The sequence below is a fragment of the Pelophylax lessonae genome, assembly GCF_965119305.1.
Source record: "Pelophylax lessonae genome assembly, chromosome: 5".
NCBI lineage: Eukaryota > Metazoa > Chordata > Amphibia > Anura > Ranidae > Pelophylax > Pelophylax lessonae.
The window spans coordinates 370,818,594-370,836,811 of record NC_138772.1 but is presented as its reverse complement, the minus strand read 5'-3'; the positions used below and the strand labels follow the sequence as shown (position 1 = coordinate 370,836,811).

The 18,218-nt window shown below is 43.4% G+C and overlaps 1 protein-coding gene across 1 annotated transcript in view; it reads right to left on the bottom strand.

Moving 5' to 3' along the window:
- Window positions 1-18,218, bottom strand: part of RTTN (rotatin) — a 423,025-nt gene that overhangs the window by 376,955 nt on the left and 27,852 nt on the right. The window contains exon 6 of the mRNA XM_082257758.1: window positions 6,525-6,618. Coding sequence (XP_082113884.1) covers window positions 6,525-6,618 — 94 coding nt within the window. The remainder of the gene's footprint in view (window positions 1-6,524; window positions 6,619-18,218) is intronic.

Genomic DNA, 18,218 nt, shown 5'->3' with positions numbered 1-18,218 from the left:
CAGCCTACTACTACGGCATAATCTACCGGGGCTGCACACCTTAGTTATTATCTTCCCCCTGTGTTCACGGTCTGTTCAGTGTTTCCACAGCTCCTAACAGTTTGGATCTCATACCCCTCCCCAATTTGAAGCATACCATGTACTTAATTTTTCATTGTTGTGTTCTCGCTTAATTCTCTTTCCTTACTGATAACACCCCTTTGTTTCCCCTTTACCTCCCCCTCAGGTCTGACATCTACGTATATAAATATAGCTATGCAATAACTATGATATGTACTTCTTACTGTATTCCTTGTAAATTTAATGATATGGAGGAGGTTTGGTCTTTTGCGTTGCCTGCACTTGTGATGCGCACCCAATGGCATACTTACACCTCACAAACGTCGATCAATGTTGTTTCTCTCAATGCAAAAAAGGCTGAATAGTCCCTACAAACACTCCCTACTTTGGAAGGAGGCCCTTTCCTCTAAATGTGATGTTATCTGTGTGCAGGAAACCCACTTTGCACTAAATAAATCCCCACGATGCAGTCACCCAAAATTTCCCCATACCTTCCTGGACAGTGCAGACTCTAAAAAAAAGGGAAGTCATGATAGCGGTGAAAGCATCTACAGCATTCCAACTACACTCAGTGGATGCTGACCCTAACTGCCGCTTCATAATCCTCTCTGCATCTTTTAATAACTCTCCACTGACCAGAATAAATGTATATGCCCTGCATACCCCCAATTCAAAATTTTACACTACTATAGCACGCAAACTTCAAACACAAAGTTTATCAACTAATCCTATGTGGAGACTTCAATGAAGTGACTGATCGATCTATGGATTCCACGAACCCCGAGCATGAAGACCTCTACACTACTAAATTAATTTCAAGCCTCTGAGGACTTATATGATTTATAGCTCTGTGCTCATAGCAACTAGAAAGACTATACCCACTATTCCCCTGCTCATGGGGTATACTCCGAAATGGATTTAATTTTAACTGACAAATTTACCTTTCAAAAGATCTCCTCGTTCTCCATTGGTGTGATCACTTGGTTGGATCATGCACCCATATCTATTGAAATACACCTCTCTAGGGCGACCAGTTCGTCTCCCTGGAGGTTTAACTCTTCCCTCCTGATGAGCCAAACGATTCAAAAGCAAATTGAATTTGATATCAATTTTTTCTTTCAAACCAATGACAATTCTGACACTGACCCAACCCTCTTGTGGAACACCCATAAGGCCTAGAGGTATACTGATCAAACTATCAGCCCACAAGAGGAAGAGACGCACGCAACAAATCTCCTCTCTAATAGATCGAAATAAAAACACTAGAGGCCCGCAATAAAGCCCATCATGACCCACATCTAATAAATGAAATATTTTCTCTCCGTATCCAACTTAGCTCTATACTGTGTAAAGGATACAATGTTTACATAAAATGCCTCAAACTTCATTCCTATGTCAATGTGAATAAACCCAGAGCCTTCTTGGCAAAGCAACATAAAAAGATGGGTGGCTGCTTCTCAAGATTCCCTTCTTAAAAAAACACTGACTAGCAAAAATCAACTCCTCCACCCAGACCAGGTCGGATTCGTGTATGGATGCCAAACATTGAACAGACTAGATGTGTTTTAAACTTAATACAATGGGCAGAGCATAACAAAATCCCCTCGCTGTGCATCTCAGTTGATGCAGAGAAAGCATTTGACCGCGTTCATTGGTCCTATTTGCGAGCAGTTCTCTCTAAATTTGGGTTTACCGGCCAAATACTTTCACTTATAAATACCTTATTCTCTCAACCCTCTGCCAAAGTCTGGACCTCAGGATTTAGGTCAGCCCCCTTTCCCATAACAAAACGGAACAAGGCAGGGTTGCCCGCTCTCTCCAATAATTTTCTCACTTATCATGGAGCCTCTTGCAGAACACATCAGGTCACATACATCAATCTCAGGACTCTGGTAAATTGGCCTTCACGCAGATGATAATCTCATCTTCCTGACAAAATTTAAGCAATCCATTCCACCCCTCTAATCTACTTGATCATTTTGGTTTGATCTTTTTATACAAACTAAACCACTCCAAGTCCCACATGTTATCTATAGGTCTCCCGAAACAAACCAAACAACAGATTGCAGGTTTTGCTCCCTTCTCATGGGCTCCCCTAGATACCTTATATCTGGGGATACAGCTTACTTCCCCGGCCTCTAAGATTCGATCTCTTAATCTTCCCACACTACACAATGCCTTAATAAAACTTTGTGCTACCCTTAAAACTTGAGTATCCTCATGGGCAGGGCACATTTATTTAACAAAAATGTTTTTAATCCCACGCATTCTATACCTCTTCTGCACGCTACCACTACTCCCCTACTCCCAAATACAGCTTAGGAGAGTTCAAGGTATCCTTCAGACCTTTATATGGAACTCCAAGAAACCACATCTCAGGAAAGATCTTACACATGCCAGTAAAAATGGCAGAAATGGGGGCTCCTAATGTAATATCCTACTATAAGGCTACTGTTCTCTCTCAATTCAGGCCGTGGTGGACCTCAGATCTAAGGCTACCCTGGACTCAAATCGAAGCCGCCGCAACCAAAGCCCCTCATAGAAATCCCCTGGATTCAACAAACTACCCTAACATATTGCTTGGACACTGTCCAAGCAACTATGAAAGTATGGAATTCTGTAGCTAATCTGTCTAATGGTCCATCGATGATATGAGAGCACTCCATTTCCTACCATTAAAAACAATTGAGTGCCTGATTCCTGGAACCTCCTTAGATGATTGGGACCAAGCTGGAATCCACAATATAGAGTCACTATACTCCAAAAATGAATTACTCTCTTTCCAAGAACTCAAGGCCAAATACTTATTAAAATCTACCACTTTCTTCAAGTACCTCCAAGCAAGACATGCTCTTCAAAAAATCCTCCCCTCCTCGAACCTTTCGTAAAAATTCCTAGCTCTAATGGAACCTCCCGCAACTCTCTGCATTTGGACTATCTCCATTCTACAATTTGCTTAGATCAGGTAAACCCACCCAGAAAGCTCCCTCTATGATATACTGGGAATGATCCCTTCAATTTTCAGTGGATCTCAGCCAGTGGCACACAGCTACACGGCTGCCTCACAAATACTCGAGATCCCTCTCCCATTGGGAATCCCACCAAAAGCCCCTACTTATCTGGTACCTTACTCTAGACAAAATAGCCCACATCTACGACAAATACTCTCCACAATGTTGGAGGAACTGCGGTTACATTGGTCCGTCATCCCATATTTGGTGGTCTTGCCCCCAAAATTGTGAATTTCTATTCCTCAGTGTTCACCCTAACCTTCTCCATCATCAAACAATGAATCAGTGAAGACCCAAAGCTAGCTCTACTGGGAATAGGGATAGACTCATGGCCTCCAACACTTTGCTCTATCCTGACCCCTATTTTCATAGCAGCTATATACAGGAACTGGAAGCAAGCAACTCCCCATGAAATCTCAACCACTATTCATATACTGAATGAACATGCTTTACTCTAACTAATGTTTGCCAAAACCCACCTACAGCTGGACAAATTTATGATTACATGGTATCCTTGGATCACTCACCTCTCCTGCACCATTTCTCTACCCTAGTTATATTGACAATTTCGAACCACAGAAATAATACCCAATTCTGTGTCATGACCTAATAATGATTACTTCATGCGGTCACATTATCTTTATTTTCTATAAAGTATCACAACCTTACATACTCTAAAGCACTTATTCCAATTCTATCCATTCTACCTACTTAGCCTCTCCACAATATGGTCTCATACCTGCCTTCTGCTTCTTCTCCTTCCCTTCAACTTAATTACCCCCACGTCTCCCTATCTCTCACATTCCACACAACCCATTCACCCTGCTTACTCTTCCTCTACTTGACTTATTGGCTTGATACGTTTCTTGTTGTTATAAATAATTGTCACAATCTCTATGGTGTTTAAAAGGCAATTACATTAAATGTGACAGCCTGTTCTCCCTGTTACAGTCTATTAAACTACAATAACATACTGGAACATAAAGTGAAAGGTTGACCGTGTTGTCTCCCACCCTACAACACAATTGGCTCCCAGATGGGGTGTCTGGGTGTGGAGACAAAACCCTCACCGCACAATTGGCTCTAACACCACATTTACTGTATATATGGGTGTGATTATTGCGCTGTCTTTGAGAGATGTTTAGGCAATGTGTGTATATCCTTGATGCAGCTTGTACTATTACTGTTGACCATACAGTTACATTTAAATGCATAAGGGGGGGGGGGGGGGGGGAGTACCGCGCTTCAGGGAAATTATAACAATAAATGTGGATATATTCTAAATATGTCTGAATAACTTAAATATTATACTACGGTGTATAAGCCGAACAATCTTGATTATGTGTAATATTCAATTGTGTCCCGTAACGTCACTTCCGGTGCTCGGTCTGCCCTACGCGTTACGTCACGCTACCACGTGACTTCTTCAGGGGATAAATCTATTTAGCTTATTTATATTTTAATTTATTTATTTTGATTTATTTGCATTGAGATATATTGGGACACTTCATAAATTGGCACGGAGCACTTTATTTCACGGCATCACTTCATATAATTTCACATTATAAGCACTATATATATTAATTTTTGTTCACAGCGCTTTGAAAGATTGTAATAAGTTATTATTTATCACCATAAGCACCTTTATTGAGTTAAATTATACATAATATTATTAGAACATTATATTATCATATTTATTTATTGATTTACATTGATGATTCTAGTATATTTTTCTATATTTCAGTTCAGAAGCTATCTGTGAATTTTTAGTATTTAAGTTATATATAGAAGGATTACATTTGATACATGTATTTTTGCACAGAATCACCAGGAAGCACTTTATATTTTTATTAATTCTATAGAATTATTTATTTATATTGTTGAATATTACACATAATCAAGACTATTCGGCTTATACACCGTAGTATAATATTTAAGTTATTCAGACACATTTAGAATATATCCACATTTATTGTTATAATTTCCCTGAAGCGCGGTACTCCCCCCCTTAACCACATTTACTGTAAGTTTAAACGTGACCTTTGTTAAGTCAAACTATCCACTCAAGTTATCCTCTGCTAGACATTTTATTGCATAACAGGAAACATTCATTCATTCATAAAATTTAAAATAAAAATAATTCGACAATAAACAGCTTTAAAAATTCTTAGTCCAGCACTTGCAGTTTACAACTTTCAATGCTTATTGCTCCTACTCTTACAGTGCTTCTTCCCGAAACTTTTGGTCTTCACAAGAAAGGGTTAGCAGTGAACAGCACATGGGATAGGAGAACAGAGGACCAGGCATGTGCCTTACCAACCTAGTCAACACGCTGTCTGTTTCTATTGATGTACACAGGGTAGGGAGACACAACTCAGGTCCATGCATGCAAGGGCAACTTTATAGGATTCTACAAAAGAAAGGAGCCACCCTGAAACAGGAAACCTGGGGCAGTAGTCATGGCACCTGCTTAAACTGGATCATATCAAGGATTTAAAGATAAAAAAGCTGCATACTCAAAACTAATAAATCAGATGCTGATAGTTGAAAATCACTAATGTAAAGATTACTCTCAGGATTCAGGGAGGTGTAAGACTTGTGTTTGTCAAGTCAAAACCTTTTTTTTTTTTTTGAATAGAGATGGAAATCGTTAGAATCTGTCAAGTTTTCACTGCTATTCAGGCCTCTAAGAGCGATTTACCCTCACTTCCTGTTCTGCTGACAAGGCTTAGGCCTTTTTCAGATGGGCTCCGACACCCGTAATAGGTGAATGAGTTCCTTGTTTATGTGGCTTCAGTCTCCAGGTGCTGCATGAAGGCAGCATATTCTTACCGAGGACACAGCATTTTGACAGCTGAGTGACCCCCAACACAGACACTGCATGTTCAAGGGTGCTCATCCACATTTACATGGCTGTCAAATATAAATGAGCCACTATATCCGTGCATCCACTGTGTCCCCATTGACCTGAATAGGCTGCCTGCATGCTGCACCTGGCGGCTAAGACCACATATAAACAAGAAACTGACTCACAGTCTACAGGTGCCAGCGCTCGTCTGAATGAGGCCTTAATCAGACAGGAATTCAAGATAATGAAACACAGACAGACATAAAAATGAATTTATTTGGTAGAATATGAAAAAATGTTAAACCCCTGTCAATTTTTTATTTCTGCCTCTGCTTCTGTCTCCACCCCTTCCTGGAATGTCTGGAGAAACATCTGTCAGCAGGACAGGAAGGGAGGATAAAACTCTGTAACAAAGCCCCTGAAGCACCAGATAGCAATAAAAACCGACAGGGGTTCTAGCCCTTCCCCTCCTACCCAAAACAAGGGGAAAAAAAAGACATAAAAGATTGCAGAAAAAAAAAGAAAACTTAAGTAACCAATGATAGCATCAAGGTGGAGGAGATGAGGTTTAAAACAGTATTCTAATGGATAGATTTGGGACTTACCATTCATTTGAGGAGAGCACATGCTTATCAGTTGAAGTTATTGTCAGCCATGGAAATGTGGAAAACTTCAAGCATGTGGCTTTACAATGATATACTGCTTGGAGACCTAAAATGGATAAAACAAATTATAGTATGAGAGTCGGTAAACAATGAAATACATTTTTAAAGATAACAGTGTTGTGTTACCCACCTCAACCTTGATTCAACAAGCAATGAAATAAAGCTGCACCCTCTTAATATAATTCCGCTCTGACCATGTCTCACAAACATTAGGAGTCCTAAAATAAGAAGGGGTACCACATGCATGCCCTTACATACCTGGGAAACAAGAGGCCTGATGTTGACAAGCCCATGAACCACCACATTTTCAAGTGGAGTGGGACTTCACATATGCCTGAGTGATGAATTGTCAAATCCACCTAGCATCTGTGGAGTGAAAGGCAGTGTGTCGCCTCCAGGAGCCTTCAGCAACACAAACAAGGCAGCAGATTAAGAAAGTTTAAAGTTGCTAAGCGACAGCAAAGAAACCTTAAGGATTTAGAAACGCTCTGTAAAGAAGAGTGGACTAGGGATGCATCGATCCGATATTCGGATCGGATATCGGCGCCAATATGGCCATTTTAGATGGATCGGTAGCATTGACCGATCCACTGGCCGATCCGGTATTTGCTTGGTAACGGCTCAGCCGTCCCTTACTAGGTGCAGTAGTAGTATGGGATGGGAGCCGCTACTTCCTGTATAGGTCCGGCTCACAGGCAGAGTGATATCAGATGCACTCCACCTGTGAATGGAGGAGCCGTACACATGAAGCAGCGGCTTTGCTCTGTACTGCAGCCGCTTGCTTTGTGTGTAGCCCCGGGTCGGTTCCGGTATCGGCGATTTCACAACGCCAGATATCGGTATCGGGTCCAAAAAAGTCGGATCGGTGCATCCCTAGAGTGGACCAAAACCACCCCTAAAGTGTGTGGAAACCTGGTAACTACAAAAAAACGTCTTACCTCTGTGTTTACCCACAACCAAGTACTAAGTCATGTTTTGCTTGGGGATTGAATACTTATAAATTGAGTTGCAGTTCAGTGAGTATAACATTTGTATTATGTGTCTTTTTTCTGGATTTTTGGTTGATATTCTGTCTCTATCATTTAAATACACCTATGATAAAAATTATAGACCCTTCATTTCTTCTCAAGTGGGCAAACAAAATCTGCAGGGGATCAAATAATTAATTATTTTCCTCACATTGCACTTATTTTGTATTTTTCCCATTAAACTGATGCTCCTCATTATATAATGACTCCTTATTGTTTTACCTCTGTTTTGTAATACAACACTGTAATCATTTTGTTATCAATTTGCTTTTATTTGTACTTAAAACCATTTCCAATAAAATGTTTTTTGGGGGAAAAAAAAAATGGATTTTTGTAAAATCTTACCGTAAAATCCTTTTCTCTTAGCTCATTGACAGACGTAGTCCTCGGTGATACACCACCTTCGGGTTATGTTGCCTCCACAGGAGCAGGACTAGACAGGAAATTAAAAAGCTCTGGCCACACCCTAGGGGCAGTCCCAGAGGGTATATCCTCTCTCTCTCTGCCTCAGCAAATCAGTTATGTGAAAAAGCAGTCTTTAGAGATTTTAACCCAACTCAAAAAACAGAGGGGCGGGGACTACGTCTGTCAATGAGCTAAGAGAAAAGGATTTTACAGTAAGATTTTACAAAAATCCATTTTTCTCTAGCGCTCATTGACAGACGTAGTCCTCGGTGATACACCACCTTCGGGACGTCCCAGAGCAGTATCACAACTGAGGGGTGGGAAAATGAAATCAAATCCCAATCTAGAAGGCCCAACCGGTGCCAACTAGAAGTTTACAATGCTCATCCTTAATGATGAGACTCAACAAAAAAAGAGAAAACATTTTTTTTTTTTTTTTTTCAAAACAGAAAAAAACCCTCGAGGTAGACCACCGGTCTCCTCAAATTGCGGCCTGCAAAACCTTGCGGCCAAATGAGGCATCCGCCGATGCCGTCACATCAATTTTATAGAATTTTGTAAAGGTATGTACCGACGACCAGGTGGCCGCCTTACATACCTGGACCACTGACGCCTGATGGCGAAAGGCCCAGGAAGTACTGAGCGCTCGAGTGGAGTGCGCCCTAACAGGGAACGGAGGACTCTGACCCTTAATAGAATAAGCCTGTACCACCGTCTGTCTAATCCATTTGGCAATGGTCGCGGCAGATGCAGGCAAACCCTATCTGGGCCCATCCGTGATCACAAAAAGTGAATCCGTCTTACGGAAAGATTCCGTAGCTTTCAGGTATACCCTGATTGCCCGAACCACATCTAAGGAATGCAACGCATGTTCCCGATGATGCTTGGGCTGAGGACACAAGGAAGGTAGTACAATATCTTCATTCAGATGAAAATCTGAAACCACCTTAGGAAGAAAAGATGGCTTAGGATGAAGTACTACCTTATCCCTATGAATCACTAGGTATGGGGACTGGCATGATAATGCAGCCAGTTCTGACACCCTGCGAGCAGAAGTAATAGCCACCAAGAAGGCCACCTTCTGGGATAAAGTAAGCAAGGGAATCTCCCTGATGTTTTCAAAGGGAGGTTTCTGTAGAACCGACAAAACCAAATTAAGATCCCAGGGCGGTAAGGGCGCGCGGACTGGAGGAGCCAGGTGCCGCACCCCCTGGATGAAATTCCGCACCAAGGATTTGGTAGCTAAAGGCTTCTGAAAGAAGATTGCTAATGCTGAAACTTGACTCTTGATGGTGCTCAAGGCTAGCTTCTGCTCAACCCCTTGTTGCAAAAAAGGCCAATATTCGAGTCACCGAATAGGTACGTGGAGGAAATCCTAAAGATTCGCACCACGCAATATAAGTCTTCCATGTGTGATAATAGACTTTGCTGGAAGTCGCTTTCCTTGCTTTAATAAGGGTAGGAATGACTGAAGTAGACAAACCTCTGTCCTTCAGTACTTGGGTCTCAATGGCCAGGCCATTAAACCCAGCGACTGTAAAGCATGATGGTAAATTGGTCCTTGAGACCACAGACACTCCCTGAGACGAAGTTCCCACGGAACGTCTACGACTAACATGTCCAAGTCGGCCAGGCCGGCTTGAGGAGGCCAGCCTAGAATTTCTAGGACCACTGGCGCTGATAGAATCTGAACCAGGCGTCCCTAGAGGTATCTGGCCCCGACCATCCGAGAAAGTCTGGTCGTTTTCTGTTCCCACACATTTATCAGATACCTGATAGTTATCAGGAAAGGTGATCTTTTCTGGTTGAACCTCAGGGACCGAAGTCACCCGACTAGAGGCTACTTGGCCTATCTGGTCAACCAGATCCGATTCCTGTGAGGTATCGGGACTAATCTTAGGAAAAGGTAAAGGAAAAGATTTATTCAGGGAACGGTAACTACCGCTTCCTGTAGTACTTAAATGTTGGAAGGGAAGAATCGCACCGGTAGTAGTGGTTGATGCTCGATCTAATGTCCTGAATACCGGTGAAAACGTCCCCCCACCCTGAAACCGGGTGGGGGCGCACCTTCAGGCTGTGTACTCCTTTGCTTCGGGTTTGGCTGGGTTGGTCCTTTGCTTGTCCGACCAGCCCTTCTTGAACCCTCCTGGAGGAGTCTTGCCTTTCCCGCTAGTACCAGCCGGGCGCCCTTTATGGGCGGTAAAGAAAGGTCCTCGCTTGTTGCGAGGTCCCTTAGCTTTAGCAGCCTGTGGCAAAAAAGTGCTCTTGCCCCCAGTGGCATCCTTGATGATTTCATCTAGGTTGGCCCCAAATAGACGATTCCCCTGAAAAGGGAGATTAGTCAAGGTCTTTTTGGAACCTAGGTCAGCTGACCAGCATTTTAACCACAGCACACGTCTGAGGATCACCGCTGACTTAGATGCATGCCCTAATAAGGGAGTAGTGTCCAAGGCTGCGTCACAGATAAACTGTAGCCCTTGTATAATCTGTTCCATCAAATCAGATGTCTCCTGGGGAATATCTTTTCCCCTAAGATCTTGGCGTACCATTTTCGCCCATTCCGTAAGTGTCTGGGAAACTAGACCAATAACAATTACTGGTCTAAATGCTGACCCTATCAGAGAGAAGATGGTGCGGGACTCTGCTTCCATCTTTCGATCCACCGGATCCTTAAAGGACGAAGTGTCCTCCACTGGAATAACCGTGGCTTTATTCAGCCTGGAAATAGGTGGATCCACCACTGGTGGTACCGTCCATTTCTTAATGATGGATTCCTCAAACGGATAGCGTCTAGCAATACGCTTGGAAATAGTAAAGGTACGTTTAGAATGCTCCCATTCTCCTTTAATCTGATTACCGAAACATTTAGGTACAGGAAAAACCTTCACCGTTTTGATGGGCTTATTAGTACCAAAGGGAATCTCTGTTTCAGTTGCCTCTGCCGGTAAAGCCTCAAGTTTTAAGGTTTCCTGCACTGCCACAACTAGTGCGTCCACCAATGCTTCTTCCTGAATTATAGCAGGAGAAGAAGCGTCCTCCTCACTGTCTGAGGGGGCTTTACCTGGGATAACAGCCCTTGCAGAGGAACCTGCAACTGCAGTGACCATCTCTGAATCAGAGTCAGAGGTGTCAGATAGTATAGGGGTAGGCGGGGGTCGCTTCCTTGACCCCCGTCCCTGACAGGCCGCCTCCACCCGAGCCACCATAGACTCCAAAATTGCTGTAAATGACTCTATACTCTGTGCACCGGCGGGTCCCGTGGCCCCCTCGAGGGAAACAGGTGGGGGAATATGTGTGGCAGGGTCCATGATAATTCCAGTCACTTCCTGGATAATATAATTCAAAAATAAAAAACTTTTTTTTTTTTTTTTTTTTTTTTTTTCAGACCCCCAGCGCCACAAAAGCCTCTTAGTGTTACCTGCTAGGGATCCCTATCGATCGAGAGAGAGAGAGAGAGATAGACCCCCAGGCTCACCACTTGATGCTCAGAGTTTAACTGCAACAGGTTACAGCGCTGTCTTGACAAACAGGAAGTCTTTTGGCTGGCTGCCCAGGAAGAAAGGAGGCGGCTCCGCCCCTCTGCACGCGTTCCGGCGCCTCCCCCAAGCTCCACGAGGTGTTTGGATCACCTCAAACATGGCCGCCCCCATGCTGGAGAAACGAGGCTACGCCAAAATGGCGGCTCGTGCGATCCAGCAAAAAAAAAATATGGCGGCGGCCTGTACTGAATAGTGGTGTGCTGCAGGGCACACAACACTCTCTCTGCATGGGGATATGGCGTGGTTGGCGGTACCGGCCCTGGCGGACCGCATGGCCATTCGGGAGGCCTGCTAATAGCTGGAGATCTGATTAGGAAGGCAGTCTACATGTCCGTGGCTTCTGACTGGTAGGTAGCTTATTCTAAACACCGTAAGATTCCCAGAATGCCACAGATTACATCTTTTTAACATGTATACAATTAGATTGTTAGCTCCCAAACCAAGCCTCCTGGCTTTTTGCACATAAAATCACACTCAAAGTAGGAGGATCTGTGTCATGTTATAGGATAGAGAGGGACTCTATCTTACCATACAGAGAGGGGCCCGCGTTCACCACAAGACCCGTCAGGGGAAAAGGGGGAACATACTACTCACCATACCGGAACCAGGCGGGCACCAACTCCTGACAGTACCCCTCTCCACCGGGGCGGGAGGGCTGTCGACCGATACGGACGCCGTGACTCATGGTCTTTGGCGTTTCAGCGAGACGTTTAACTCGCGTGGACAGTCCTTTAATGGGACTTTGTCGCGGCCGACCCAGCGCGGAGCTATGGCCTGCACGCGCTCGTAGGCTGAACTGGGGTGACCACCGGATCTCAACATCCAGCCCGTCGCCCAGTTCAGCTTTCTTGCTTGAAGATCTCACAGGAACACTGGAGAAAAAAAGCGGTCTAAAAAAATCCTTTAAGAAAAAATTCTTGCCAGGACCTAAGATCCCAGCAAGGTATCTAGGTCCTTACTCCTAACTAGACAGAAAATAACTGATTTGCTGAGGCAGAGAGAGAGAGGATATACCCTCTGGGACTGCCCCTAGGGTGTGGCCAGAGCTTTTTAATTTCCTGTCTAGTCCTGCTCCTGTGGAGGCAACATAACCCGAAGGTGGTGTATCACCGAGGACTACGTCTGTCAATGAGCGCTAGAGAAATGTTGTTCTTCCCACCCCAAAGCACAAGTTGCATGAATGAAGGTGAAATATAGGGATAGAGAGATAAGCATCCCTACTGTCAACAGAGGCCACAAATTCCCTCAGATGAAGGAAGAACGACTACAGATTCCATACAAGACTTTTGTAGGAGCTTCAGGCCCAGAATAGGCCACACATTGCCATTTGGCTTAGGCATCATAAAAAAGTTGTAACAGTACCTTTGAAACTCCCCTGAAAGTGCAACTGGTCCAGAATAATGAACATTGCTTTTTTTTTGGGGGGGGGGGGGAATAGATAAGTTCAACTGCATGAAGTGTGGAAATTGCAAAGACACAAAACTCCAGCTTGTAGCCTCTGGACACAATGTTTTCAACCAAGGCATCAAAGATATCTTGGGCCACAGGGGCCCCCAACCACCCCCTCCCACTTGAAGAAGTGGGGGCCCCTCTTCATTGGAGAGGTTTGTTTGTGGCCAATCTATGCAGGCTTGGGGCTCCACACTTTTTCTAGACAGACGTTTTCTGTTTCACCTCAGAGCTTTGAGAAGGAAAAGGAACCGTTTTTCGTTCAAGGTACAGATGGCTTCTTCAGAGAGAGAAAGAGAGAGAATGTTCTTTCCACCCATGATTGGGGGGTGCAACAGTTCAGGGAAGAGCAACAAGTGCTGCCTGGCCGATGAACTGGACCCCAAAGGCTTCAGGTTCTTTACCATGTGCTTTGCCCATACCGGCTATGTCCGAAACCCCCCCCCCCCCCATAAATGCAGTGGAGGACTTCATGGCCACAATGGCCAAGAAAAGGAACATTTTAAAAAAGGGACAAGTAGTCTCTGAGGAAGGAGACCCCGAAGAGCTTAATGAAAAACCAGATGTTGCTTGAGTGCCAGAGCCAAGTTTGCTGCCCTATAAATGAGTCTATGGAAGGAAGACTGTCTCTTGAAAAAGAGTTTAGTGCTCCTGGTCCCAATTTTCCAGTTCCAGATTTTCCACGCCTGCAAAGGCAACAGGGGGTACAGTACTCACAGTTGCGAGTACCACTACCATTAGGAGGGAGGGAGGGATAGTCTCTCACGGCCTTTTCCACTGCATGGAACCAAACGGTTTGGCTCGCTTTTGTGCTTTTCCACTGCTGGTACCGCATGGATTATGAGATTTAATAAGAAAGGCCTGCCACTTAAAGACTAATAAATTCCATCCTTAAATACCTGGTGTCTGCAGTGACTGACAATTTGCATACAGATAGCTGGACCTACAGTATATTTTCATGCCATGCGTATTTAATTGGACTGGGTAACAATTATTTCAGGTGAGAATACTGAAACAGTTTCATTTTGATGATGTTACCATGGCTAGATCCATTGTAGAACAAAACCTAACATTCATTAATGCACTTCAAATTCTGTACAGATGATTTCTATAATACCTCGCAACCAGATACAGCAAACCTCTTGCTTGTGCCTCTAGCTAAGGATGCAGCATGTACTCACATGCCCCTGTAATGTACACCCTCTCTAATTAAACGGTATGTACCCTGGCTTAAAAGGTTACCTTTTTCGAAAAAAAAAGGGATGAACACAGTACACCCTTCACCATCCCCTTGAACCCACTGTACTTACCCCTGGGGATGCTGAGCTATCAGTGCCCACACAGTTGGTCCAGCAGTGCTGGGATTTAAAACCCCAGCTCTTCTCCCTCTTCTCTATGCAGTGCTTTAAGGACAGTCCAGAGCGATTTTAATCATTGGCTGCACAGTGAATTGCTCAGGTCTGTCCTAGAAGTGTTGCAAAGAGAAGAGCAGGCATTTCAAATCTCCTGACCATTGGGCCAGGTGCATGGCCACTGACAGCTCAGCATCCTTTGAGGCAAGTACAGGGGAACCAGGAGGGTGTACGATGTTAGTTTACCTTTTCCTTTTTTCTGAAGAAGTGAACATAATAACCACTTCTGGACCAAAAAGTTTTACCCCCTTAATGACCAGGCCATTTTTTGTGATACGGCACTGCGTTACCTTAACTGACAATTGCGCGGTCGTGCAACACTGTGCCAAAATAAAATTGATGTCCTTTTTTCCCCCACCAATAGGGCTTTCTTTTGGTGGTATTTGATCACCTCTGCAGTTTTTTATTTTTTACGCTATAAACAAAAAAAGAGCGACAATTCTGAAAAAAAAAAAAATATATATATATATATATATATTTTTTAGTTAATGCTATAAAACATACCAAATAATAAATGTAAAAAAAATAAAAAATCTAAAAATGTTTTCCTCATTTTAGGCCAATATGTTTCCTGCTACATATTTTTGGTAAAAAAAAAAAATCCTAATAACTGTATATTGATTGGTTTGCACAAAAGTTATCGTGTCTACAAACTAGGGGAAAGACTTTAGTCATTTTTATGTATATATTTTTTTTTTATTAGTAATGGCGGCGATCAGTGATTTTTAGCGGAACTGTGACAATGCCGAGGACAGATCGGACACCTGACATTTTTGGACACTTTTGGGGGTACAGTGACATTACTACAGCAATCAATGCTAAAAATATGCACGATTACTGTACTGATGGCACTGGCAGGGAAGGGGTTAACCCCAGGGACGATCAAATTGTTAAATGTGTCCCTAGGGGGTGCTTTCTAACTGTGTGGGGGATAGGCCTGCTGGATAAACACAGAGACCTGTGTTTCTAAATAGGAGGAACACAGGATCCCTGTGCTCATTACTGACAGGACAGCGGTCTGTTGCGTTTACAACAGGACCACCGTTCTGTCTCCACGGGGAGCGATCGCGGGTGCCCGCCGGACATACTGGCCACAGGACCCGCTGATTGGCTCCCCCTGTGACCAAGCGGCATGCGCACGCCCCCACTAGCTGTCCTGCTTAAGGACGTACAGGTATGTCGTTTCGTGGGACAGAGCCGAACTGCCGCAGTATATGTACGGCAGTTGGTCGGCAAGGGATTAAAGAAGAAATCCATTCATGGTAAATCTTTATAGATTTACACTGGTCCAGCTTGAAACAATGTAACTGCATATATACTATACTTGGCTGATGACCCGCTAAGCTGGAAATCACCGATATAGATACCACTATTCTAGTGATCTTCTCTTACCTCTGCTTCCCGTGCAGTCAGCCCAATGTATTGTGAACACAGGAGCTCGACCACTCAGCACAGGCAACATTCACAGAATGAATGCAAAGCATTTTCTGATTGGACGAGGTGGAGCAAAGGCATTATGTTCGCCACCTCGTCAAATTAGAGAAAGTTTTGCATTCATTCAGAAAATGCAAAGCATTCGCTAAGTGGCTGACCTCCTATATTTCCAATCCATCAAGCTGGCTGCTAAACACAAGACCTAAAATAAAGTGGGAGATCACTGAACAAGAGATGTCTACTTCAGTGATTTCCAGCTTCCCGGGGCATCAGTCAGGTATGGTAAATACATAGTTACATTGGTCCAAGGTTGACAAAAGTAACTTTATAAAGATTTACCATGCCTGGAATTCATCTAACTGCTTATAGACCGCCCAACGCAGGGTCTGGGGTGCACACGTGCACAGCCGGCATCCCGCTCCCACTGTAACTGGACACGATCGTTCACAGGAAAGGCAGAACAGCTGTTCTGTCCGAAAAGATGATGGAGATCTTGTGTTTGTAGATGCTATAAAACTTTTGCGCAAACCAATAAATATACGCTTATTGGAATTTTTTTTTTTTTTTTACAAAAAATATGTAGCAGAAAACATATTGGCCTAAATTGGTGAATAAATTCGATTTTTTTTATTGGATAGGTTTTATAGCATAAAGTAAAAAATATGGTTTTGGTTTTTTAAATTGCAGTTTTTATTTTTTGCGCTATAAAACATAAAAAAAAAAAAAAAAAAGAACAGAAGTGATCAAAGACCACCAGAAGAAAGCTCTATTGGTGAAAAGAAAAGGACATCAATTCTATTTGGGTACAGCGTCACACAACTGCACAATTGCCAGATAAAGCAAAGCAGTGCCTTTATCGCAAAAAATGGCCTGGTCATGAAAGGGGGGGTTAAACCAGGGCTGAAGTGGGTAATTTTTATGGCGTTAGATACAGAGTCATTTTGAAGATGAACAGTGACTACTGAGATTCATTTAAAAGGGCAATCAGGTGCCCAAAATTAATGTCTGGATAAACAGAAAAGCAGCTCAATGGCTGGACTTTGTGCTCCGAGACAGACTAATATAAAAACTACTTGACTGAAGAGTATTAAAGTATAACTAAAGGCAAAACTTTTTTGTAGTTTTGAATAGAATGGGTATAGAGTGGGGAGGTATTAGAACACCTATCAGTTTTTATTGGGGTCTGTGTCCCCATTAGGGGTCTATTTGAGTTGTTTACCATTATCATTGAAAGTGAAAGTAAAAGAAAATCCCACATTTTGGGTTGTCCCCCGAAAAGTAATAGAAGGGAATTCTTCCAATGGAGACACTAGTTCTGGTGACCTGGGGGTCCCCAAGGAATTTCTTTTTAGTGGAGATTTCTGCTCACTTGCTGTTTAGATATAGGACAGGAATTGAAGAGAAATCTCTGCAATGGGACACAGATGAAGAAAAATTGGATTTTTGACTTAGTACCGGTTCACACTACCGCGGCCCGACTTCGGGGGCGACCTGTGAAGTCGCGTGCATCACGACTTCGACGCGACTTGCACGGACTTCATATAATGAATGTCAATGAATGTCAATGCAAGTCGCTCAGATGTTGCCCCGAAGTAGTACAGGAACTATTTTCTAAGTCGGAGCGACTTGAGTCGCTCCTATTAGAACAGTTCCTGTAGGATTGCATGGACCGCGACTTGTCAGGCTGACCATTGACGGACATAGCTCCTGATATTCTGAACCATTTGGTTATATTGCCCCCTACAGGAGTAGGACATTAGGCAGAAAAAGTCTGGCTACGCCTATGGCCAGTCCCAGGGGATATACTCCCTCTCTCTGCTATAGGTACTCCCTATTTGTTACAAGCAGTGTCAGAAGAATTACAACTCCACAGAGGGGCATCAGAGAAACGGATTTTACGGTAAATCAAAAATCCCATTTTCTCTTTCGTTCATTGACGGACACTGCTCCTGATATTCTTAACCATTGGGATGTCCCGGGTAGTGTTAAACATGAAGGGTGGGAACAGCCAAAAATACATTTTCAAGGCTAACTATAGCCAACCAGGTAAACAGGAGCTCAACCAAAACAACTGGAGCTCACCTGAAAAAAACAATACACCCTGAAAGAGGACCAAGTCCTCTAAACAGCAGCCTGCAAAACCTTGCAACCAAAAGGATGAATCCGCAGATGCTAACACATCCTATAGAACTTTGTGAAACTGTGCAACGACCAGGGAAAGGGGGAACTTGACCCTTGATGGAATAGGCCTGAATCACAGTCTGTCTGATACATCTGGAAATAGTCACAGAGGAAGCGGGCAACCCTTGCCGAAGCTCATCTGTAAGCATAAATAGGGAGTGTTTTTCTTAAAAAAAAAAAAAAGAA